At 53.6% G+C, this 26,491-nt stretch overlaps 1 protein-coding gene across 7 annotated transcripts in view; it reads left to right on the top strand.

Annotated features, from left to right (window-relative positions):
- TTC7B (tetratricopeptide repeat domain 7B) overlaps positions 1-26,491 on the top strand; it is a 240,122-nt gene that overhangs the window by 206,330 nt on the left and 7,301 nt on the right. For all 7 annotated transcript variants that reach the window (XM_033108190.1, XM_033108192.1, XM_033108194.1 and 4 more), the window contains one exon: positions 67-269. In XM_033108190.1, coding sequence (XP_032964081.1) covers positions 67-269 — 203 coding nt within the window. The remainder of the gene's footprint in view (positions 1-66; positions 270-26,491) is intronic.

Here is a 26,491-nt window from a genome sequence, read left to right on the forward strand (position 1 = left end):
CCATTCGCAGGGCCTCTGCAGGGCACTGAAGCAGGAAAGCATCTGCCTCTTCTGTCTTCCCCACAGCTGAAGTCTACATTGGCATTGGAAAGCCCGCAGAAGCCACAGCCTGTACCCAAGAAGCTGCCAACCTCTTCCCCATGTCCCACAACGTCCTGTACATGCGTGGCCAGGTTGCCGAGCTCCGAGGGAACCTTGAGGAAGCCCTGCGGTGGTACGAAGAAGCCTTATCCATCAGCCCCACCCACGTGAAGAGCATGCAGCGACTGGTGAGTGACCTACGGCGGGACCCCCACTCTTGGCTGGGGCTCCGCGTGGTAGCGCAATACCCTCCAACCCTGTTTTGGTTCCAAAGGCCTGGAGCATTATTAGCTTGCCAGGCTGTCCCAGTGCACAAAGCCAGCGGCGCCGTCCCTGCTGTGGTTCATGTAAGTGGAGGCACTGGGAGCTGGCAGCCATACCCGGTGGTCCTCTGTGGTGAGGGGAGAGTCTGAGTCAGGGGGCACCTGGCCAGCAGCCCAAGCCACCCTGCGGCTCTGGGCTTCATGAAGACATTCTTGTGGCCCTGGGCACTGTCATTGTCATCTGGGTCTCCACCTGCTTGTAGCAGCCACCTTGGGGGGTGTCCATCCCCCGGGGACACTTTAGTACAAAAGTCAGAGCACTTTACAAATGGGGGAGCTCTCTTCCCTGGAGGGAGCTGGAGACTCCAGCTTGTCTCCGAGGCCACTGGCTAGTAGGGTCATCCTGTCAGAGAACGGAGGAGGATCCAGGTAAGTCACCCCAGTTTCCACACTGTGTGGGGAATTGGCTCTCGAGAAATGTACACATCCCTCTTCTGGATGCACGGGCCAGAAGCCTGGGGCTCCCCTCCTTCCTTCGCCTTGGGGTTGGCCACCTGACTACCTCGGTTTCTGTGGGGTGGGGGAACAGACCTACCAGTCTGGAGGGTCTCATCTGTTAAGAACATATACTGAGTTCAGCTATCAGCCTGCTGTTGTCTTCCTGTGAAAGTCTGAATTGAATCGCGCAAGTGAACCGAGTCCAAAGAGCTGGGGAAAACTGTCCTGCTTTGTCTGGGCCTGCATGCTAGGCTCCGGTGCTGCGTTTTTGTTTCATTCTTAGTGGTAGGACATCTTAGTGGTAGGACTTAATGAACCAAAGGAAAGGAAAGGTAGTAATGAACCAGAGGTGCCCTCTGTGTCGGCTGCCCTTGGGAGCCCAGCATCTGTCATCAATGGTGTGTGATACAGAAAAGTGAGCACTGGACAAGGAGTCCAGGGGCAGAGCTGTGGCCCCAGCAGTGTCACTCTCTGGCTCTTGAACTTTGGGGAAAGCCCATGAACCCTCTGCACTCAGTTTCCTTTCTGTAAAATGAAACGTTCAACTCAATAGGCTGTGAGTTTTCATCTACAACTAAGATATGGTTTTGTAACAAAGAAGTAAAATGTTCTCCGAAGGATCCCAAAGCCTTCGTTCTCTTGTCATTTGTCATAGTAACATTGCAATACGTACAAGAGCTGAGCAGTAACTGCTGGTTTTCAGCATTAGGCATCGTGGGAAGAGTGTGTGCTTCCGAGTCACATCTGGGCCCAAACTCAGCCCCAGTCCTTACTCCTAGGGAAGCTCGGGCTTGTCACTTGGCCTCCAGGAGCCACCATGTGTCTGTGCAGTGGGTTGTGACCTACCCAGGTCGTTTGCAAGAACTGAATGCAATGATTTGAATAACAGGCCTAGCAGAGTTCCTGGCACGTAGTAAGTGCTCATTAAATAGAAAACGGATAACAGTCATTTTCAGGTTTAAAAATCAGTCAGACCTTATAATAATTACAGCTACTTCGTTTTGTTTCACCTCCCCTTTGTGAGCATTTTGTATCTCAATACAGCTTTATAATTTTATGTATTATCCAAACATTAGTTTGTTTGATTAAAAATATTACATTGCTTTTAGTTTCTGTCTCACTATTGTAAGAGGAATTTATAAGTGCTTTTGAGATCTGCGTGCTTTTTCTAGAGCATCGCAGAAGAGGTATACTCAATGCCGTGTACCCAGCCTTTTTATTAAAAAGAGGCACCGTGTTTCTACCTCGACGCCTATCAATTATTCAGAGAACTATTTCTTGTTCGTCCCCAAAGGGAACACATGAGACAAAAGATCAAATAGGAAAATCGCACTGGGAAAGTTTTCAGTTTCACCTTTGGAGCTTGTCAAGACACCTGAGCTCCCTGACAAATGCCAGATGCTTTCCTTTCTGAAAGGAGCAGTGGTGGGCCGGGCATGGGAGAGCTGGTGAGCCAGGGCCCTTGCCTGCTGGGTCGTGGGCAACAAGTGAGCTTTCTCTGACTCAGAGACACTGGCTGCTTTGGAGGTCTCACCAGTAGAAAATAATAATAACAATAAACTCTTAAGTGCATCCTGACATATTCAAAACCCGTCCAGACTGGAGGCAAGCTGAGACCAACAAGCCTACAAGTTTTGAGGAGTTAAGATTTTCGTCATCTGAAGCCAACCACTGACCGGGATCAGTCTGACTCCCAAAGGGTGGCATGGATGGTTCCTTCTTGGAGCCCTTGTAAATGATGCACGCTGGCCTGTGTACTCCAGCTGTGCACCCCACAGCTGGCAGGAGCCCCACTGGTGCTGTGGGAACCCCTGGTGCCGTGGAGGGTCAGTCCCTGGAACCCCAGGCCCTCCATCCCTGAAACATCTCAGCATCTCTTTCCTGCCTTCCTTGCGCTGTGCAGGAGAGCTGCGTTTCTGTGGCTTTGGATGGAAGAAGGGAGGAAGATGGCCTCCCACACCCTATGCAGGGTAAGGAGGAGGCTCCTGGCCACAGAGGCCTGGACTCGAATCCCAGTTCTGTCACTTACTGGCTTTGGGACCTTGGGAAAATTACCCTCTTTGTGCTTCAGTTTCCTCAGCTATATAAATGTGTGTAATATTAGCACCAGACACAGATTAAGCAAAGAAACAGAAAATCTCTTACTGAGTCACAAAAGGCCCTGCCTCTACCCTCCTGGAAACCAGACTGGTTTCTAAGCTCCTCGGTGACAAGGAAGGGCTCAGCAGCAGGATCAGAAATGGTCTTTTTTACCAGATCCAGGCCTAGGAAAGAAAGAAGGCTCCAGATTTATGTGGCAGAAGGAGGCAGGGACGGAGATGGGCGCCAGGCATTCAGGAAGAGGAGCTTGCAAGCGAGGGTGGGCCAGGGACACCTGCCCGGGCCAAGGCTCGGAAGGTCGGCACTAGGAGCGTTCAGAACAAGAGACCACCAAGAACCAACCACGGAGGTTCCAGCGCAAGGAACCCATTGCAGGCTGATTGGTGGTGGTTCACAGGAAACAGAGCAGGGAGAGTGTGTCTGCGTCGGCACTAGTGCTCGTGGGGAAGGAGGGGAGCTGGGGGCACAGCCGGCAGGAGCAGTTGCGAAGGCGGAAGCCACGTTGTCTGATCCAGGTGGAGGCCAGGTGGCCGATGGTGACTGCAGAAAGCTGTGAACAGTCAGGAGCTCGCGCTTGCTCCATAAGGAACAATTACTTGTCAGTGTCTAGGGGTTATAAGTGGGAGCATGTGCCAGATCGCCTGACCCAGCTTGGAGGAGAGGTACAATTTAAGCAGAAATGCAAACACATTAATAGTTAAAAAGCAATAATGACTTGGCAGATGGTTTTCGTTAAAGTTAATAGAAGGTCAGACTTAACAAGAGAAACGTAAATTAACTCTCAGTGAAAAATGACAATTTTCTAATAGTTTTAGCCATCATATATGTATTTAAATTCACATAGAGAAGGGAGAAGAAAAATAGTATTTAATATTAATGATGAGTGAGCACAAGACAAGAGAGGCAGAGGCAGCAGAATGTGGGCAGGTGTTAGGGATGCAGTGAGCTGAGCGGATGGGAATTACAAAGCAATGGTGTTGACAAGGGGAGGAATTCGTAGACTGATCAGACTTTTCCCAGAAAATCTAAAGTCATATTATCATATCATCTTTGCATAAGTGTATAAATTTACATATATTTGCATGCTATGTTTAAAAGCCAGGCGCTCCCAGTACCCAAAATGAATTAACGAAACGGATGGAGGGCAACCTTTCCCCACCAGTTCTTCTGCGATCTGGAGCCGGGGTAAAGGAGAGAAACGGGGCTCGCGGCAGATGGAGGGATGGCATCCCTGGGATGTGCTGCCCAGGCCAGGGGCAGGCACAGAGGCTCAGGGCAGCCAGGGACCATTCCCAGGAGGGCTCTGCAAACAGGGAAATCTGCTTGTCCTCTGATAACGTCGGCCTGGGCTTTGGAGAGCAGAGTGTGAGATGTGAGGGGAAGAAAGGAACGGACCTTATAGGAGAGAGATGAACGTGGAAGGGAACACAGAAGGTTGTGTGGAGGGGGTTGATAAGGCCAGAAGGGGAAAGTATTGTTGAGAAATAAACTTATCCTCGAATACATCAGCAGGATGCTCAGGTCTCCCTCCAGTGCACTTGACAGGCTGAGAAAAGGTGAGGAGCAGAAGCAGATGGCGGGGGTCATCAGGACTTAGCGAGTGGACAGCTTGTGGAGAGAGGGGGCCGTTTCCTGGAGAACTGTGAGCTGGAGAAGGACTGGGCCGAGAGAAGCTTGGGAAGGGGGCACCGGAGAGCCAGAGCCCCTGTCCCTCCCTGACCCCTGCAGTGGGGAGGGACGACAACTGCTCTGTCACCATGACGGGATACCCTTCAGCTAAGGCGAGTCTGGCAAGAGAAACAAGGACATTTCAGAGCTGATGTGAGAGGTGGGGAAAATGGAGATTAAAAGCATGAGAGGCCATCCCTTTTAATGTCAAAGGTCCCAAGACAAGGCGGAGGGCGGGGCAGGAACAGGAAGAAAACCGTCAGTCATTCAAAGCATGGTAGCTGGAAGACTGGGGAAAAAGTGGTAATTTCCAGCTGCTCTGCCAGAGGACATAGTGAGAAAAGACCACTGGAAAGAAAAGGGAAGATGACTGGGAGGCGACACCTTGGAGGTGATGGGTTTGGCCCAGGTGATTCTCCCAAGGAAGTGTGGCCAAGGCGGGCCTGCCCATCTGGGGAGCACCCCCAGGATGCGGGCTATGGAAGGGGACCACAGCGAGGTTGGAAGGGGCTCCTGCTCAGGGGAAGAACAGTGTTGAGGTGACTGTGAGGAGCCAATCTTATAATAGAATAAGCTTTTTGTTTGGGGCACGATGGGTCCACAAGTGCCCGTTTGTCTCTGGATGGATTATACGAGGAAAACCCTGCATTCAATCAAGATGGCTTCGGGCTAAAGATTTCACACACAGGCCGCCTTTGAGGCTTTCCTCCATTATCTTGTGTTTTCTGAAACATTAGAATCCTGGAGGGACGTCGAGCATAAACACTTTACAAGTGGTATTGTCGTTCCGTTCCAAGGGAACGCCTTCGTAGCAAAGACAGGCAGAGCGAATGGCTAAGCTGTTTGAAAAGTGCATTTTCCTGTGAAATACCCAAAGGCACGCCACGTGGATGGTGGGTTTGGAAGGACATGGGACATTCAGTGCAGGGGGATATAGCTGGCGGATTCTTAGTACATTTTAAGTTGTTTTAACAGCTTCCAAGATTGGTCCTGAATTCATCACAGCAAGGCTGACTCACTGACATTACTCTGAGAAGACTGTTTCGAAGTTCAAAGAGGGGCGTGAAGTCCGTGCTTCCTTTAAACTGGCTTCAAGCTTGCACGCTTATTTACGGTGGGAAAATGCTTTATCCCACCATCCGTGACAAGCCAAAGAATGGTACAGAGGGTTTGAATTGAGGGAAAGCGGTGTGCTCTGGCTTGCCTAAGGCAGCTTGCACTACTAAATTATGAAACTGGGGTGTTTTTTTCTCTCTCCCATCTTTTAAAGTGTCCATCTGTTTAATGAGATTTGGACAAAATTGCTTGAGTCTCATATTTTATTAGTTAGCGGTATGTTTTCTAGTCTGTGCCTCTGCTGGAGTAGAGATTCAGCCTGAAGTTGGTGAACTTTTCAGGGTTACTCCAGAGACTGGTGTCTGTGCATCGGTCTGATTTATCCATCAATCTAGTAAGGGGGACCTGGGGCCACAAGCAGCCCAGGGCACAGACAGACAGGACAGGGTCACACATCCTTCCCCTGGAGAAACCAGGCCTAAAGAGGGGGCCTTTGATCCCTCCTAGTACTCTGGATAAGACCCGGGTACAATTAAGCTAATGAAACAGAACCAAGGTACCCCTCCCCTTTCAAATGCTCATCTGTAGGAGGGATCTCTTTCAAACAAAGTATCACTTTTCTTTCCGTACTTGGAAAGAATGATTGACAGGAAATAAAACTTTACCGTAGTCTAGTGAGAAGGCTCTTTCATTTATTAATTATATTTTATTTTCCTTCAGGATGAAAAAAAAATGCTTTTAAAATTAAGGAGAACAAGTTTTTTCTTTAAAGAAAGACTCATGAACTATTTACTGCCCCCCCCCTTTCCTGTGCTCCCGTGTGCTTGTTGATAGCAGTCCTTGAAAAGTGTACAAACCTTAATTTCCCTACTATCTTTACTCGCCATAATTGGCATTCAGTCCAACGGTGCAAAAAAGAGTGCGTTCTGTTGGCTGTCTGGGTCTCTGTTCTTCGTTCCCCCTTCTCTCCCTTCTTTTAATGGCATGCACTGCGTGTTAGCTCCTTTGATAGCTGGAGGCCTTTTCAAGAATTATTAATACTTGGCATGAATATAGCTTTAACCTCTACGAGGACTTTGAAAACCTCGAATGCCACACCTGATGTGTTTGTTCTCCCTACGTGAGGTGAAACGGAGAATGTCTTTTTTACTGACAGGGAAACTGCTCTTGGCAACCTGCCCCAGGTCACACTGCAATTTAGGAGCCTCGCAGGCCTGGAAGATACTGAGATTGGATGCTAGTGGAGTCATTGAAGCATCTGAGGCTTGAAGAATAGGGCAGCAGAGAGGCTGAGAGCATGGCGCTGGGGCCACCCTGCCCGGGTTCAAGTCCCAGCTTTGTCACTTATTAACTCTGTGACCCGCACTAAGTTCCTCAATCTCCCTGTACTTCCATTTTCTCAGCCGGGAAGTGGAGATGATAATAGTGCCCCCTTAATGGTGTCATGGTCCCGGGTACATGAGTACAAACAGGCTGCGTTATCGCTCTGTAAGTACTAGCACTGAGCATTACTGTCGTTCTCTCTGATTTCGGTCACACCTGGGGGAAGCCCATCTGTATCCTTTTGACAGTGAGGGAGACATCTTTCCAAGTGAGCTGACCATGGGTGGGCTTTCCTTCTGATCTAACGTGACCAAATTTCAGCAGTTGGAGGAGCAGAAATGCGAATATATCATGGCCCATGGTTGACCAAAAGCATAGTACTTTTGCTTTTAAGTATTACTTTCTGACTGTTTCTTTGGAGCCTGTGACCCAGGTTATTAAGGGTAAAAGGAGTTGAAAGGAGTGGGTAGAAATCCCAGCTGGCATGAATTACCAGGCAGAGACCAAAAGCTGGGCTCAGAGGGGAGGCTGAATGGACCAGACTAGAGTTGCTGTCGCGGACGGGCCCTCTGCACGGCCAGGCTGGGGGTGGGCCCTCGACCTGAAGGACAGGGGCTGGTCAGGCAGCACAGGTCAGTCTGGGCAGCAGGAAGAGCAGAGCCTGTCATGGAGCCCAGCTCAGATGTCACCCTGTCTCCCACCCAACCCCACCCCAGAGGGACCCTCAGCCCTTGGACCCATGTCTCTTGAAGCACTTGAAGCAACATGGATCTGTCTGCTCCTTGGGGGAAGGCGCCATGCCTAAGGCAGCACAGTGGCCTGTGTAGACCAGAGATGGCAGTTGGGCACGGTGGGCTGGGGACCGAGAAAGGGAGAACAACTACAAGTGAATTTGACCTCGACAGGTGTCCTTATTCCTCTTTTACAAATGAAGCCCCCCAAATACTGGGTACTGTTTCCCTTGAGATTTTGAACAGATGTCATTGGAACACGCGATTTTTGAGTAGTCAGATTAACTATTTCTTTGTGCAGAGTCCTTTGGGTGTTTGTGGGCCTGGCCTTGGCACAACTATAAGTATGGGAAGTGGCGTGGAGGTGGGACTGGAAAATGCAGCCGCATGGTTTCCCGTGACATCGTGGAGGCCATGTCGGAGCTAATAAATAGAGCTTTTCAGGACAATGGCATCTCCTTGTGTTCCAGGCTGGATGTCAGAGAGCACGTGAAGGCCTGTAAGGTGGGGCTCCTGTCAGGTGTGCTGGCAGACTATCCCAGGGGCTGATCGTGGCAGGAGGCCAGAGGGGCAGCCCTTGGCTGAAGAGCCCTGGGTGGGGACAGTGACCACCTCTCTCAAGTTGAGACACTGTCCTGTTGTCCCCAAGCACGTTCTTCGTCAGATCCTGTTCCCCACAGCAGTCGCCATCCCTAAGGCAGAGACGGCTGTGGAACAGTGTCCAGGAGGCCCTGCTGGTGTCTGTGCTGGTCTTCCCAGGCTGATGTGTGTCCCCAGGCTACTTGCTCTCTGTCCCCAAGGACGGTGCTGCAGTGAGAGAGGCCTGGAGCAGGAGAGGGACTGCCTGACGGTAGGTGTGCCCGGCTGCCAGGCCTCCAGGCTCGCTCCGTTTGGTCAGAGAGGATCACCCTCTGGGGAACTGACACACTCGTCAGGCCCACGAGAGATCTAGTTCGAGACCAGAAATCAAAATGATCACTTATAAAGAATTGCACCTTTCCTGGGTCGGGCCCCCATGCTCGCTCTTTCCCTCCTCCCCAGAGGAGCTCACCCTCTACGCTGAATGCCAGGCGCCAAGTCCTGACCCTCAGACAGGGACTGGGGAGGCTGACATGGCCACCCCTGGGCAGCCCAGGGTGCCCAAGCAGATGCCAAGGATTGGGGCTGTGACGATCCTGGCAGCAGCCCCTCCTCTGCCACAGACAGCCCCTTCCTGGGGCCCCAGACTCTCCCACCTGTCACGTACCCTTTCAACCAGAGCCTCCCGCTAAGGTCCTGTGGTTACAGACAAGCCAAGAAGGGACAGGCTTGGGCCTCAGGAGAGCCAGGAAAGGGGGGAGCTTGTCATCCTGGCCTAGAGCAGCCTGGTTCTCTCACCCCTGTGTGCCAAACAAATATCATTAAATAGCATTTCATGTTTGAAAAAAATAGGCACCCAAGCCCCACTCCCTCAGGTCAGACGCGAATTCTCTTACAGTAGAGTTTTGGTTAGTAAACCCCCGGTCATCTCTCCCCAAGGACACACACACATGCACACACACACGGACACACACACACGGACACGCACACATGTGCACACACGGACACGCACAGAGACACACACATGCACACACGCACGCACACTCACACACACGGACGCGCGCGCGCGCGCGTGCACACACACACACACACCGTCCCTTGATGGGGACCCGGAACACATCCTTGGCCCCTCCCTGCGTGGTTCCCTACCTAGATTGTCAGTCTAGTGTCCCATTCAGGGCGCGACATTCTGGACTTGGTCCTAGACTTCAGAGTCTCTTCTTTTGCCCCCACCTCTGCCCCAAAGCCAGGTTAAAGCAGCTCCCCTTATTTCCACGGCACCAACACACCTTCTTGGCTCTCATGTCCAGCTTAGGGGGGCTCCTCTGGGGAGGAGAGAGGCAGCCGCTCTGCTCTGACTGGGTTTGCTCTGTGCCTGCGCCATCTCGGGGAGGAGATGACAGCGGCAGCAATAACCATCAGAGTGCCTGCCAAAGCTGGGGTCAGAGGTCGATGCCAGCGGAGAGGACATTTGGTGGGGGAGGTATTGGAAATTATTTGGGGGAAAAAACAGGTTATTGAAAAGTTTTTTATGACACAAGCTATATCCTCATATCCTTTTGAAACTACATATTTTTAGTTTAAGACATTATGTGGTCTGAGGTACGTGTGTCCTCCTTGGAGCAAGAGGAGTGTCACCTGGGAATCTGGAACTTCTGCTGTCCATCCACACGACTCCCGTGTGACTTACAGCCCGTGTTCTTGCCAACCCCTCCCCAGAGACACCCCCACCCCAAACAGCATTGTTTGGTGCAGACATTTTCTGCTGGGTTTTTGGATTCCTCTTACCACTGCAGCATTTTCTCAGAATTGGCCAGGGAGACATGTCGTCAGGCCACCCCAGCTTTCACCAAGGACTGATATCACGGCCCAGAGGCAACACAGACCCCCTGCAGGCTGAGAAATGCAAGCCATGTCACCAGGCGATCCTTTGCTGCAGCTTAAGGAAAAAATTAATTCTGTGTTTATTTCTATTTTCTGTTTTAGAGTCTTAGATGACTAATTACAGGCACTGCAGTTCAGTGTCACATTAGTAATTATGATCTAAGGTTATTTAAAATCTGACACACTCTATCCAAACCATGTATTCTTAGAATTCTGCCCCATTATTCCAGTACGATTTGACATTATGCTTCCACTGCCTTTCTGCCTTGCCGTAGTTACTGCTCCCCAGCTTGGAGCAGGCTATCTGATCCAAGTTTTCACTTATCTGTATTGTTCCATGTTCTCAGATACCCGTCCCTAATTCCCCTCCTTAGTCTGAGCCCCCACCTCCCCCCCACCTGGATTTTAGTTCTGCTGCATCTCAAATTCCTCCTCCTCTGCGTTGCTTGGCTACCTCCAGCCCGTCGTGCCTGAATTCCTTCCCCATCATTTGGTGGTGATCCCAGAGACTCCTCCCCTGCCCCCCCGGCCTTCCCCCCATGCTCCTGGTCTCTCTGTGGGCCACGTCCACCACATGTGTTGTCTGGACCTTCACACTGAGCTTAACAGGCTTCTGGAGGACATTCGGTCCCAGGTACTGCTTCAGCTTTTCTTCACCCACATCAAGGATGAGGGCCTGAAGTACATAGCAGATGAAAGCCTTTGACCAGAGAGTTGAAGGTATTGCAGGATTTAAAAGGCCAGTGAAACCCTCTACTCCAAGCACCCCCTTTTACAAATGGGGAAGCCGAGCCAGACGGGAGAAGAGACTTGCCAAGGACACAGAGCATTGTGTAGCAGACCCACCAGGAATCCTGACTCCATCACTTTTGAAGGTTTCATGCCCATTTTCCCTATCTGTAAAATGGGATAACAGCACCTACCTTGTTGGGTTGGGGATGGGGGTGAAAGAGATCAGGGCCTCTGACTCCTCCAGGGCAGACCCTGGTCCTAGAGAGCTCCCCACCCTTGCTCTGCTGGGGAACAGTGGAATTTTCCACTGTCTTTGGGGACTGGAGGCTCCCACTGTGTCTTGAGGTCAAGCAGTTTCTGCTGAGCTGCCTCCTTTCTCTTTTGCTCCCACCGAGTAAAGTCTTGGTCTCTTCTTGCCTCCTACCTCGCCTGGAAGTGTCTCTCCCTCCCCGAGCCCCACGTATGACTGAGTCACCAGCTTCAGGACTGATTTCTGAGCCCAGCGGGGTGCAGCAGAGTTTCCAGGTTAGCCTTTGGCTCCCCTCCTGTTGCCAAGGGGTTTAGGATGAGGACTTGCTTAGGAGGAAGGAATGACAAACGTTCCAATGACAAAAGTGTACCAAGAATCACCAAGTCTAAACCCTCAGGCTCTGGGAATGTTCTGACTGGGAACCAAGGCAGGCCCCTTCCCCCGCACAGACCCACCAGAATCCTGTTCTGGGGCCCTGACCTCACAGACTCCGCGTTCTTGGAAACCAGTGAACGCTGCTGCCCAAAGCGTGGGGTGGAGGTGTGCAGAGGCTCCATGCAAGGGCAGCACTGCTGAGAGCACTGCCCAGGGTCCTGAGGCAGCCTTGCCCCTGATGTGCTTCCCTGGGGCCTCAGCAGCCTCCTAGTGAGAGGACAGAACCACAGCCCAAGAGCCCCACCACCAGCGCTCTGACCAGGGCCCCCGCATCCAGAAAGCTCCAAGTCTCAGAGAGCTTTAGCAAAGCCCTTTGAGAGCCTCTTAGCTAGCGGGTTTCTCTGCCAAGGTTCCAGGGCTCCAGAGCGCTTTGCCCTGGCCGCAGCTCCGCCTCCCCGTGGTTCCTTTGCCTCTTTCACTTCCCGCAAGGTTCCCTGACCGATCCCTGATCCCTCTCTCCCCCCTCCCATGTGCTGCCTCCCTTTTCTCCTCTGCTTGGCATTCACGGAACACCTGTCTCTTAAACGACCTTTGCAGGTACTGTTTCTTTGAAAGCCTTTCAGAACATCAACTGGCTAGTCACCCAAAAGGCTTGTGAAGCAGGAAAGGACTCCACCTGTGAGCACCGCCTCTGGGTCCGGTAGTGTTCCATCTTTTTCTTTAGCTTCACATTCAGTCACATTGATTCAGCACACAGTCTCTTAATAATTGTCATAAGGATTAAATGAGATGATATATGTAAGATGTGTGGCACCTGGGTTTGTGCCAGAGCGAGGCTGGATCCTGAGGCTATAAACAGGCTGCTTCTTCAAGTCCCGAAAGTCTGGAAGGAGAGACGTTCGCATATAGAAGTCTACTAAGTGTAAGGCAAGCCACGGGCACTCTGATAGGCAGAGGGGCAGGGCACAGCTGGTGTGTCCTCAAGGAGGTGGGAGACAGAGAAAGCTCCACAGAAGGTGTGACCTGGGAGCCAAGTTTCAGCAGCTGGGTAGAGATGGAGACTCTTCTGCAAGTTAGGGGACAGATGGAGTTTAAATATATAATTCTTAAAAAGAGCTGTTGGAGATAAGTACGGGACAATTGGGGAGATCTGAATGTGGGCCAGGTAGATGATGACGAGGCACGGTAGCTTTTGTTAGGTGTGATGTGGTTGGGTGGTTATATAAGAAAACATCCTTATTTTTTAGAGATTCCTGCTGAAGTACTTATGGGGGAAACGTCGCAATGCCTATAATTTACTCTAAAATACTAACCCTTGCCCCGAGAATCGATAAAGCAAGTATGAAAAATATTAATGGTTATTAAATTTAGGTGGTAGGTTTATCGATGTTCGTTATATGAGCCTTGCTACTTTTCTGCAGGTTTAAAATTTCTCAAGATAAAAAAGTTCAACAATAAGAAATGTGATCAGGTTTGCATTTGGGAGAGATCATTCTGGAAGCTGTGGAGGATAGGTTACGTGGAAGCTAAGAGACACTAAGACTGGACTCAGCTAATAGCACATAGACGGTCCAGAATAGGACATACTGAGAAGGTGGACTCAGTAATTACGACATAGTGAGGGAATTGGAAGATTCTAGGCCAACTCTCAGACACCTGGTGCAGGTACCTGTATAGATAAGGTGCCTTCACAGCAGGAGGCGGGGCACAGGAGGAGGAGCAGCTCCTGGGAGAAGAGGGAGCCAGTCTGGCCGACCATATTGATATGGACAACCTCTGTCCATCCAGGAAGAGATGCCGCTTGGTGTGGGGCTGCGTGGGGCTGAAGGTGGGGGCATTTCTGGGGCTGGAGCCATGGCGGGGGGCAGTGGCCTATAGGTGGTAGCTGAAGCAATTATTAGGACGGCATGACACTGCCTGGGATGTGACTCACAGCAGTTAAGGAGCAGGAGGGAAATTTGACTCATGAGGAAACTTAGGTTCTGACAGTGTACAGTTTTTCCACGTCCATCCAGCGAATCCCAGCTGTAGCGGGGGATCGGGGCCTGGCTCTGCCAGACTCTCAAGCCCTCTGGTTTCCACAGCCCCACTCTGCTCTCAGCTTTGGGCGATGGCCGGCCCTGTGCCCTGCGTGGTGTATGTGATGGCCGTGCAGCCGCCTGCAGAGGAGGGGTCTCAGTCAGCAAAGTCACTTCTTGATACGTGTCAGGAGCAGAGTGACTTGCATTAGAGACACACTTCCACGCAGAGGAGCCGGGCGCCCTGAGCTTCTCTGGGCCTGTTTCTTCCTCAGTATGTGGGGATGATGGTGTCCGCCCCACCAGGCTTTGGGAGAATTGGATATGATCACATGTGTGAGCCAGAAGGCCTTTGATGGTGTGTAACCATGAACGTGTGCCTTCGTTCTTAGGAGACATGTGACCCGACCCCAGAATCTGGTCTCTGTTGGACCAACAGAGACCAGATTCTCATGACAGTCAGAGGGTGGGTGACCCACACTGATAATAACAGTGACTGTTTCTGCAAAGAATCTTGCACATACGTGTACACACACACACACACACACACACACACACACACACAGCCTGGGATCTGGCCTTGCCAAGAGGTCAGTCTTGATTAAATCCGTAATTGAAATGCTGGCTGATGTCCTTCCAAATAAAACAGAAACTGCTGGTCCACCCCCCACAGGGAGCCTATAGGACATGATGGTGTGTCTTTCTTTGTAAATAAAGGAGGGAACTGTGACTAGTGCAAAACACAGCCCCTCCCCTCAGGCATCCGTGTCCCTGCAGGTTCCCTCTCATCCTCTGTGTCCGGCAGCAGCATCCAGACAGATGCATGGGGCTAGAACCAAAGTGCAAGCAAGCGATCCCTGCAGAGATCTCCCAGAACAAACTCGAAGCACAATCTGCTTCTTCCTCAGACAACATGCATTTTTCCAGGCCTTTCACGGCCAGGCAGGTCAATCGAGTTATAATTGGCTCTCTAATTAGAACTCCCACAAGCTGTTAAATTCTTTACCTGCTGCTCGGCATCTTACACAAAGGTGACAAATCTGCTTCTGGCTTTGGAATGATTAAAGAAAGCCGGCTGCAATCAATCCCATCCTCCTTACCCACAGCAGCTGCCTCCAGCCACCCCTAGCACTTCACGGACCCCCCCACACCCACGAGGAGGACATGGGACACAGCCCAGTTTACAAAAAAATTGGCTTGAGGGAAATCAGGCTCAGAAGGCTGTGTCACTGACTGATCTTCTGGAGACTGAGTGGGAGAAGACAATGCCCCCAGCCCCATCTTCCCAGATGTCGGAGGTGTTCTGAGGGTGTTTCAGTGGTGACGTAAGCTTCCCCAAGTCGAGTTGCTGGATGACAGAAGAAAACCTATCTCCTTTCTCCCTTTCGTATCCTCAACCCTGAATAAACAGCATTTTTCTGCTGAGCCCCTCAGCCAAGATGGCAAGTGCCTTGGCTGACAGAATGGCCATCCGTTAGGGCACCAGCACCGCCCACGTGTCCTGTGGCCTCTGCTGCTCCTGCCAGCTAGTGGACCGGGCAGTGTGGGCCAGAGCTCACAGCCCACAGCCCAGTCTGCTTATCTGTTCCCAGCTCCGCCTGCAGTGACATCACGGGCAGCTTGAAATCAGCCATGGTGGGAGTATTTATACCATGGAAACTGGCGAGTGTTACACATCAGGGCTTTTGTTTTTCTTTCGGAGAGCTCGTTTACCAGCGCACCACTGGACTCACAGACCCGGTGGCTTAACAGAAGGATGGGAGGCAAAAGAGATGGGGGTGGGGGAGCAGTGGGCGTAGGCAGAGGAGAACACAGGTGTCTGAGTCCGGACTTCCGGGGTGGACAGTGCTTGTGGCACAGGTACAGCACAGCTGACTTTGCCACTCTAGATAGAGAGAGAGCACCCAAGGGGGGCGCCGGGGAGAAAACAAGACTTGGAATTGCCTGGGCAGGTGGCAGGGAGGGGTTATAGTTGGGACACATTTTGGAGCAAAAAAGAATCCCCCCCGCCCCGCCACGGGAGCCTACGGGATATGCTTCTGCGTCTTTCTTTATAAATAAAGGAGGGAAGCGTGCCTCGTGCAGAACACAGCCTCTGCACTGGCGATTTGTGTGACTTGGACGTGTTATCATTCAGGAAGGAAAACCTCACCCTCACAGGCTCTCGTGAGGGTCGAATGCAGTTCTGAGCACCTGACCAGCACAGACTCATAAACTCAGCCGAGCAGATGTTAGTTTTCTGTGCCTTCCCTTCTCCCAAGACAGCATGGCTGCGAGAATCGTGTGGAGTGTGAGTTCCCCCAAGACCATGGAGGATGGACATCGGGTCTGCCCCGGGGCCCGTCCTTCCCATTCTTTGGGAGGAGGAAAGGGCTCACTTCTCGGCGAAACATCCCAATCGGAGGGCAGAGGTGCCCAAGTAGGTTACAGGGAGGCTGAGACCTCAGCTCCCGGGGCAGCCGAACCGCCAGGCCATCACCCCGGGCTTTGAGCTGCCACCTGGGTGGACCCCAGTGAGCAGTACAGCATTCCCTTTCCTAAGTCCACACGGTGGAAGTCACGTGAGCCTAGCTGCAGAAGCAGCATTCGTTGTGGCTTTAATTTACTCTTCCAATTTCCGCCGTCTCCCTCCAAATGGTTGTTTAAGTCCCTCCGGGATGCATTTTGGAGTTCCCTGCGCAGGCACTCGGCTTAGAGCAGGCTCCCTGCTCCTCGTTAGCTGTGGCCCATAAAACGGCAGGTGGCCAGCACATCAGCTCCGCCCCCAGCGCCTCTGTCTGTCACCGTGCTCTTCCTGTCAGTGCTGACGGGGAGATTTTTGAGGAAATGGCTCTAATCTTGATGCTGATTTGTTCCATATTGAAGTGGTCAAGGGTAAGAGCTCAAATGTGTGGGAGAAGAAAGTGCCAGGCTCAGTCTCTGTTCCATTTCCACAGCCGCTATGCGGTTCCCTGATGGCAGCTGCTCCCCACGCATCACTGCTCCAGCCCTGGGACGAGATGGGGGGCGGGGTGTGCCCTGGGGAGAAAGTTTATAACCAAAGCCCAGGACTGAAAGGACTGAAAGTCTGCATTTCCGAGCAAACGCCTTTCTCTTTTCCTCGCTGAATCATAGCTTTGCTTTCACTCTGGCACACCAGGAGTGCCGTGGGGTGTGAGGGAAAAGCAGTCAGGGTCAAGGCCAGCAAGCCCCCCACCCCGCCTTTCTACCCAGATCCCAGGCTGTGAGTTCTCTTGTTATTTGTGGAGAAAAAATTTCTAAGGCTTATCAATTCCAATCCTCCCTCCATCAGAAAGTATCTTATCATTTCTGTTTGTTCCTGTTTAAAAATGGAAAAATAATTCATGCCAGACGCTGGCAGCGATCGGGAGGGCACTTGCCAATACGACCACATTCCCCGCGGCCCGTGGTGAATCACTGGCCTTTATGTCTGGTGGGTCGACAGAGCTGTTCCTCTCCAGCTGCGCCACCAGCTCCCCTGGAGCGGGCCTTAAGTGGGCGGCCCCCAGCAGGGCCTCTTGAAAACTCAGACTTGGGCTTCGTGTTATCCCACCAGCTGCCTGTGTAGTTGGTGTTTTCCATGAAATCCAGATGGAGCCAGCATCCCAAGGCGGACTTCAGGGATGAGAACCTTGGTGGCTGTCCTGGCTGAGAAACACGCCCACCATCCACCTCCCAGATAGCACCCTCTCCGCTCCGAAGCCAGCCCGCCACAAGCACGGGTCCACTGTGCCCAGAGGTGCAAGCTGGCCCAGAGGCATGGTTTCCACACCCTTCTCATAGTGGACCCTGGGCCGAATGGGCATGGCTGGCTGGCGTGGGGCTGTGGCACCCAGGCCATACTCGTCTATCTATTGGGTACATACAGCAGCGTACCCAGCATTTGCCAGGGACCGGGAATGCCTTTCCATCCACAAGCATTTACTGAGTGTCCAGTGGGTCCCCAGGACCACCTAGGTCTCTGGGGATTCAGGGGTGAGTCCCCACAGGCTACCTCCAGGAGACCTGAATTTTCTCCAGTAACTGTTGTCCTCTGCACTATTGCCTTTTTTGAGCTTCCCAGAGTTTCTGTAAGTCCAGGCGCCTTCCAGTACTCCTCCGTGAGCCTGTCTTCTGTCACCACTCTGCACAGAGCCCCGGCATCCCCAGCCACGGGCGGCCTTTAAAGAGTCAGAGAGAAAGCTGCCTGCACTGCTCAGTGCGCCCGCAGTAGCCACCCTCCACACCCGGTCCCATCCAAGCCTGCTCCTCTCTGTCCCTGCTGTGCTGCTGTATACAACGGGGAGTGTCATTCCAGAGCCACTCCCTTGGTGGTGCCCAGTTTTGTTGCTGGAGGACAGAAGCCAGCCTCTCCTCCTCCAGGCAGCCCCTCCCAGCTACATTGGCCACTGCCCCTCGCCCCTTCCTGGCCTGGTGTGGGTACCCTAAGCCTAGGCCAGAGGAAAGGAGGCGGCCCTGAGTATTTTTGGTCTGTTTCTCCGATCTAGGTCTCAGCCCCGAAAGAACAGGTACACACGGGATGTGAGTAGGTACTCCAAAAAACACTGGTGGGTGGAAGATTTTACCAAACCCTAGAATTTTCATCTGCAGATCTACTCCACCCCTTTGTTTCCTAGGCTGAGAAAGTGAGGCTGAGAAAGAGAGCTCTGCCTAAGTTGGCCAGTCCGTGGTGGACCACAGAGCAGGCCTGACCTCTGGCATGCCCTCCGCCTGCCCTGTCCTGCCCCAGGGAGGGCCAGGACTTGTACTGGAAATACTGGGACAGGTGTTTGCTTTCAGCCTTTGGTGACAAATGGTCAAAGCACAGTGACCCCCCCGCCCTGCTCTGCATGCTCGACCGGAGCACAGGTTGAACCAGAGGCCTGATGAGGGTCTCTCAGGGTCACTGGGAAGAGGTCCCAGCCCTGGACCTCAGGAGTGGGGCCAGGGCTTCTAGGACCCCGTCCTCCCCCCCCCACACACACACACACACTCTAGGCTTCTCCCAGGAAGCCCCACAGCTCAGCTCTGCGGTGTCATGTTTAAATTGTTTTTCTGCCCCTGAAGAACCTCCACTCCCCCACCAGAGCTCTGAGATTGTGTCTCTACCCCCAACCCTATCCCCACCAGCTTCAGGGAGGCCAGGCGGCTGCCTGCGCCTGTTGTCACCCTTGGAAGCCGGGCCCCAGGGCCCCCAGGGGAAGCTCACTCAGCGCCTCCCTGAGGCCCACGCCTGTCTAGCTGGGCGGGAACACCATCCTCCCACAAACACTCGAGGCGGCAGTGGCCTCCTCTGAGGGTGGGAGGCTGGGCCTCAGCCTCCAGAGGGTGATTAGCACCAAACTTTCCGCTGCGTGGATAGCTCGGGCCATGGGGAAGCGCCGACTTCCAGGCTGCCCTGTGCTGTGGTCCTTGTGCTTAGGGAACGTGGATAAAACTAAATAAATAAGTCGACCAGGGAGATGTATAAATAAGTCAACAGGAGTCTCTTGCCCATTACGAGTGGAAAAGTAGGAGCAAAGGGAGCTCTTTTGGCACCCACAGAAAGTGCCGGCTGGGTGTGGCAGGTCCCACAGCACCTGGGCCACACTGCGGCTTTCTCTCTCCCAGGAGCTGGTACCTAATATTTCCTGTTCACATCGAACCTCTGAGCTAACACTCGTTGCAACAACAATGAATGTAAGTGGCGAACTTGGGGATGGGAGGCTGGAGATTCATCTCGAATGTTACCAAGAACTGTCTCAGGCTTCAGAGTGAGGAGGATACCCCGCGTCCCCACATCTTTCAGGGACCCCGAAGCTTCCTCCTGTGCCCCCTGCGCCCCGCATCAGGGACCCCCACCCGGCCTGAGCTGCACAGAGGCTGACCTGAGGTTCCTTCTCACTGATGTCCTCTGGGGTCGCACAGGACTCGCTTGGTCTGACATTTCTTCAGTTAGGTCACAGACCATGCAGAGTGTTGGAGGTGCTTACACTGGTGTTCCTGTATGTGGTCTTGGATTCGTGAGTTCCTTGCCTCGAGCCGCAGCCGGCAGGGAGCTCCCCCCATCCCACCCACCCCCGCCCCCAGCACGGGATATCCTGTCACCCTGCGGCCTGGTCTCCTTAGATCCTGCCCGTAGCAGCGTGGGACACTCAGGCATTGGGACACTGATAAAAGTGATTCAACTTCCAGAGCTGGGGGCGGGGGAGCACTGGGGATGAAGAGAGGGAGCAGCTCCCAGCCGCCTTTGTGCTATTTTCCAAGGAGGAAGCAGACATCGCTTACGTCTTCTGGTGCTCAAGTCAGAGAGGAGCTGAGACATATCGATGTTGAGGTGAAGTCATCCTTCCGTTACCATCCGTCCTCCCTCTCTTTTTCCTGACTTGCCAAATAGCTACACCGTTCATTCCAAAGGGCAGCAGAGGGACTCAGGGTTCTAGCCAGTGGGGTTGGAGCTAGAGCAGGGAGACTGCCAAGGGCACAGCGTACCCCATCTCTGATTTGGAATTTGACCAGTTACCTAAATGACCTCATCTTCCAGCGAAGATTACAGATGGCGGGTTGTTGTAAGATTAGCACCACAGACACAATGCTGGCTGGGGACAGGGGTGTCACAGGGCATGGAGCTCGGCTGCCCATCCCGTCTGCTCCATGTGGCAGAATCCAGACTGTGAAGGGACTGCTGTGTGCGTGACCCTCCCGGCCCCCTTCGGGGGTGCAGCGTGGGTGGGCATTGTTCTCATCACTCTGATGTGAGCGGGCACCCCGTCAGCCCCTCTCCAACCAGGTCCTCCGGGGGTCCCCTGGGTCTGGTGCCCCTGGGATGTGGCAGCCGCCACATGGAGGAAGGGCCAGCAGCTAACAGAACTGGACGGGGAAGTCACGTCCCCAGAACTTCTCCCCTAAGGAGGATTACTTCCTGGGCAGCCCAGCCGACAGCCATGGAGTCCAGAGCCAGGTAACCCAGAGAAGGCCTCTGGGGCCCCTACATGCCTCTCTAGAGACCCTGGTAGCCTGACATGGAGCAAAGAGCCCAGAGCTGGTCCTCAGGACACCTAAGTCCTGAGACACAACTTGGCCTTTACCTGGCCTGCTAACTGAGCCAGGTACTTGCCCTCCCAGGTATGGCTGCCTGAGAGATAGGAACCTGCCCCATCAGGTATAATCAGGAAGCAGCGTCTCCTCCAGGAAGAACTAGATGCGCAGGACCAGACATCTGTTCACAGGAAGCTTTTAGAGGCAGAGGCGGCAGATCCGATTTGGGATGGCAGCTCCTCCTCTGTAGCTGTGTGGCCGTGAGCTTCAGCCTTCTCATGTGTTTTAAAAGGGGGAGGGGAGCAGCCAGCTTGTTCTCTCTTCTGGGATGTCCTCCTTATCGTCCTAACAGGCCTCACTCTGCTCCACACGCTGGGCGTCCACACGGGAAAGACAGCCCTGCCCAGCTCCGGGGGCTCAGTCTGGGGCAAGACCCACAGCAAACCCCTCCAGGCCAGAGAGGGCAGGAGTGTGGCCGGAGTGACAGCCTATGCCACCGAGTGCCCAGTGCCGGCACAGTGGTTCCCGAATGGGCACAGGCACTCAGAGCTGGAAGGGAGGAAAGAACTAGAAGCAGCTTTGATTGTAGCAGAGAGAAGGAATGCCTCCAGCTGGAAACCTGGGAGCCGGGATGCTGTCCTCAGCTCACTCCGTGACCTTGGCAGAGTGCATGCCCTCTCGGGGCCCCGTTTCCACTTGTAAAATAAGAGGCCTGGTCCTTTTGGGAATGTTCGCATGCCCTTCTCTGCCATCCCTGACCACCTTCTAGGCACCTGCTGCAGAGAGAGGACAGGCTGTGGGTCTTTGCTGCTTGGAAGCTGCTGGCAGGCTGGCTGTAATCCCTCCCCTAAATGTCCCACCGATCCCCAGTGACTGTTCTCTAAAAGCCACCACAACCTATGGATATTTTGGTACTGATGCTGAAGCACCAGTTTCAAAAAAATTAGGCCAGAGGAAATTTGGGGCCCAAGGGCCTGAGTCTGTATGAAGTCCACTTGAGACGGGACAGGCTCTTTGGCTTATGGCCAGTTTGTCTCATCCTCACTGCTGGTGTTTACTGCCCTGACATCCCATTGCTCTGCTAATTGCAGGGTAACCTCTTCCAGAACATTCCAAGACATTCTGGAAGAAAGCAGCCTTAAAAGATTCTTCCAGTCAGATGCTTTAAAAAAGAGAGAGAAAAAGAAAGAGAGGAAAGGAAAACCACACTCACGTTTTCCTGGGGCTCGATGACGCCTTCATCTGAACCCACAGTGAGGTCTCCTTCAGATCCTATGTTAAGCAGCAGAATTCAGTGAGGTGGGAGAGTAGGGTGGGAGGCCTGAATTTCCCATTCCTCCAAAGCCGGGGAGTGAGTGTGTGTGCGTCTGTGCTGTTCTACAAGCTTTCTTCAGATTCTGAAGGGCTGTCAGGTGGAAAAGGGAGGGGACTTTTCTGCCTGACACCAGAGGACTCAGCAAACATCACAGAGTGGGAATCAGACAAAAGGGCTAATTAGGACTCCACATTTTTAACCAATAGTTCCGACTGCCCACTAATGGGGTGGGGTGCTCAGGGAAGTGGTGCGCTCCCCATCACTGGCGGCTGCGTGCCTAGACGGCAGCAGGGGTGTGTGCGTCACACAACAGAGGCCCAAGCCCCACCCCCTCCGAACCCCGAGGATTTCTGCTTCCAGAGCTATTTGGCTGCTGGCTTAGAAAAATAAGAGGTTTTATGAAAAATCGAATTTTGTTTCCTTCTGAGTTGAGTTCAATGCTGGAAAGGTCTAGTCCCCAGAAGGCACATTTCTTCAAATAAAACATTTGACCTGGAAAAGGGGCCCCAGGAGAGCACAGCCTCCTGCAGCCATCAGATACCCTGAGTGAACAAAGGTGCGGGCAGCGTTTCGGGCTGCTTCTGGTCATCCTTTGCGTGGGTGAGGGAGGGGAGGGGCTGGGGGTCTTTTCCCTTCTGGAATAGTCAGCACCAATTCACAGCATACACTAATGAGGGAACACCTCCAAGGGGTGTCGAGTGCCCAGGCCTGCTCCAGTCTTGCCTACTGCCTGAGACCAAAGCATCTGCCCCAGACCAAAGCATCATTCTCCCTGCTTTGGTTCCTTGGGCCACAGGCTTGTCCCTGGGGCACTGCACCCCCACCTCTGCCTGGGGACATTGGGGCATTTGGTTTAGTTAACTTGCAGGGAATTGAGGGAAGGAGCCACCGTGTTTGCTTCTGACATGTGAGCAAGGAGAATGGGGGATGTGGAGGAAGGGGCACAGGGATGCCAGGAGATTTCCCTGTAATGTTGTCTCCGGCCCCATCACAGATGGAGAAAGGCCAGTTACCGTGGGAGCTGGCTCCTGCTCACCTTCTCCGGAGCCCTTCTTAATCCCAGCCGGCCCTGGTCAGGAGGGGCCGCTCCTCCATGGAGCACGTCCAGGGACGGGTCCTTCATCAGAAGCGACGTTTTCCCTCCTCCTCTGTGCCTCCTCACGCTCCTCTGTCCAGGTCCCCAGAGCGGGGCACCAGCAGCCCTCTGTTGCGCTGAAGGTCTAATGGCCTCATGAATGTTCTGTCCCGCCAGAGGGCCGGAGGCAGGATGGATGCGACTTGGAAACCAGCAGGTGACAGTTGTGGCAGCCACATGTTGCTGGGGAGAGCACCACAGCATGCACAGCAGGGCACCCTGCGGCTTAGATGGGTGCAGAGTTGTCAGGAATGGCTAGCTTGGCCTTTGGGGAAACTGTGTCAAATTAAGCAAAAAGGCCAGAATGAGACCAGCCCCACACCAGTCCCCACCCAGCACGTGTGACTTGCCAAGAGGGAAATGGAGTCGCACCGACTTCCAGAGGGTCCTTCTCCAGGGCATCCTTCACTCGCTCTTGACTGACCTAGTGAAAGAGGCTGAGTTGCGCTGTGTGAACCTACCCCACTCCCCGTGGGCCTCGGCCAGGACACCTCGGACCGGCTCCTGTGGAGCCCCTGGCCTGCTTCGGCAGGCCTTCACGGCGGGTGGCGCTGGCAGGGCCACGCACTGGGCCCCTGGCAAGCCAGTGCAATTTCTAAGCACTCAAAACAAACAGAACGAGACACAAAACAGAGCCCAGCATGGGCCAGGCCTCACCCGGAGCTGCTGGAATCCAGGTAGAGAAACTGGGCATGCCCCACACCCCATCTGTGTGTGTTTCCAGTTCCTTTTCAAGTCATTGTTGGAAAGCAGGGCGGGGCTCAGGGCTGCCCCCTCAGCTGCACCCACAAAATGCTCATGCTCAGACTGACAGTGCCTGTGGTGCTTGCCAGAGAAGAATGGGCCACTCTGGGAAGAAGGCAGGCAGGGGGCTGCCCAGGCTTTGCATTCCCGTTGTCACTGTTCCGAGGAAATCCTTTCAATGCCGTTGTCTCCTGTGGCCTTCTCAGAGTGGCACTGGTTTGCAGTCTACTTGCATTCCGATGTAAAAGAAAAATGCTTCTGAGAACGGTATCACCCCGCTTCTCCATTGCATCCTCGGGAAGGAAAATGCAGGTACCTAAAAAGAAATGGTGACAGGAGTGTGCTGGTTCTTCTCATTTGATGCTTATAGTTCAGCTCGTGCAGACTTCCAGACCAACCAATCTACGGCTTCTGAGAAGGGGCAGGAGCTCGTGTGGGGTCCCCGTGCCCTCTAGGGTTCTGGAAGCCACCCGGGGGTCCCAGGTAGCTTCCAGAAAGCTCTCATTCTCCGGGCACGTAGCCTCCGGCAGGATCAGCAGAGAACATGTGGGGTCGAGCACTGTGCTCAGAGTCTAAAGCTTGCACACCTGCCACATACCAGTGACACACCAGGCCCTCCTTCTGGTCCCTTGACCCTGAGTTGAATAGGGTCAAGGCGTTGAGCAAGGCTCTTTCCCCTCTGACCCTCTGTTTCGTCATCTGTAAGGAGAATAGGACCAGAGTCTGTAGGTGGGTTCTGGAGTTTTCTTGGGGAGCGGTGTCAGGTCTGTGGTGCGCGAGCAAGCGGCCTGAGGGGAGCCATGGCAACACACTGGGCTCCTGTGGGAACAGAGCCCCTCCTCCCACAAGGCTGTTCCCGAGCGTCCACCTTGCTAATGTCCCTGGAAGGCACAGGAGGCTCTGAGTGGCCGGGGTCTGACTTGGGAGCTTGGACGAGGATGACCCGAGGCCAGAACTTTCAGGGGCTCATTGGTCGAAAGCACTGGCAAGAGGCCACGCCCACTTCTCCCCACCGTCACCGTGCCATCTGCTCCGCCATCCTCCCTCCATTCAGCAGACGTTCACCAAGAGCCGCCTCTGTGCCTGCCCGCTGTGGGTCCCTGCTGTCACTGAGAGCCGGTCCAGAGGAAGACAGACAACGGTGAAGTTATCCAACCGTGGGCGTCATGGCAGGGCCGCCCCTCCCCTCGGTCATTAATGGTACTGACAGTGATCATAAACGTGATATTGATGATGGTGACCATTCACCAAAGGTTTACTCTGCTGAGTGCTTTGCAAACTCTGCCTCATTTAGGCCTCACGACTCTCCTGTGAGTTGGGGTTTGTACCCATTATACAGATAAAGGATCTGAGACCCAGAGGAAGTTGTCCAAGTCAACGGTGGAGCTAGGATTCAAAGCCAGTCCTGGTGAGCCCAGACCCACACTCGCCCCTGTCTGGGAGAGCGTCACGCCTTTCCCCTGCGGCCGGCGGTCCCTCTAACATGTGAGGACCCACAGAGCCCTTCTCGCCCCTTTCCTGGGTCCTGAGCCCCTGCTGTGCCATCTCCAGCCAGCACAGCTCAGAGCACAGCCAGCTCAGCAACTCTGTCACTGTCCCAGACAGGCTTTCCTTGAGCTGCCGTCACAAGCCCAGGCTCCTGACAACCTATCCCACCACAGGGAGGCTTATGTATCTTCGTCCAAAAGACTCAGAGGTGCTTGTTTGGCTCTAATGGCCCCAGCAGCTCGGTGCAGGCCAGACCCCGGGAAAAGCTGCAGATCTGCTCAGCAGCCCCTATCAGGGCCCCTGGCTCATGGGTGCTGGGAAGTTCTCCCCCCTCTCTGAGGCATGTCGTGTGCACTGGAGCACAGGCTCTGGACTGAGCAGGCCTGTACTCGGTCAACGGGGGATTTAAATGTGATTCTTGCTTCTTAGATATTCGGGGTCTGCTCATTTCATTCACTCTGCCCTGGTTACTGCCCACCTGCTCGGCCTCAGGCCTGGCAGTGCAGAGATGACCACAGCTCACCCGGTCCCTGCCCTCCGGGCACTCACAGCAAAGCCTAGTGGGGGAGCAGAGGTGGGATAAGCCACCTGGGCTAATGCAGTTAGTACCTGTCTCAGCACAGCTATGAAGGCACTTTTAAATCAGTGAAACATAACAGTGTGTTGGTTACAATCCTTTGCACACTAATAATTGAGAGAGCCTGGTGAATCCATGTGTTTGTCCTCCCAAGTTTATTTGTATTTTGGTGGGAGCCTCCTGACAGCGCTGCCCTAAGCTCCCACCCCCACCCCCGCAGTGGTGTGATGGTGCAGTTTCCAACCCAGGATCGGGTCAGAAAGCTTTTGAAGTGCTCCAGTCCCACCCCTGACACCAGATTTTCTTCCCCACCCTGGCCTTGGTGGTGCCCTGCAGCCTCTGCAAAACCCAGGCCAGCTCTGACGCGGCAAGGGCAGCTTACTGCTCTCTGCTCGAGGAGCCAAGCCAAGAGCAGGGCCTGCGGGGTGGAGTCTACAGCAGCAGCCAGGCCTGGCATGGAGAGCACGAGGGGTTGGGCATTGCCATCCTGCTGCTGAATGTTTGATTTCCAGAGCACCGTGCCTGGGAAAAAGCAACAGCCACAGAGAGAGAGAGACCACTTGCATGAACCCCAACCAAAGCTGAGCCATGTGACTTCTTTTTAGTGATGGCCTGGCTTTGGGAAGGATGCTTTCTTACAGGGACATTACCTCCCTGTGCCCTAGAAGGACAAGCTGT

This window comes from Rhinolophus ferrumequinum, chromosome 6 (genome assembly GCF_004115265.2).
Source record: "Rhinolophus ferrumequinum isolate MPI-CBG mRhiFer1 chromosome 6, mRhiFer1_v1.p, whole genome shotgun sequence".
Lineage (NCBI taxonomy): Eukaryota > Metazoa > Chordata > Mammalia > Chiroptera > Rhinolophidae > Rhinolophus > Rhinolophus ferrumequinum.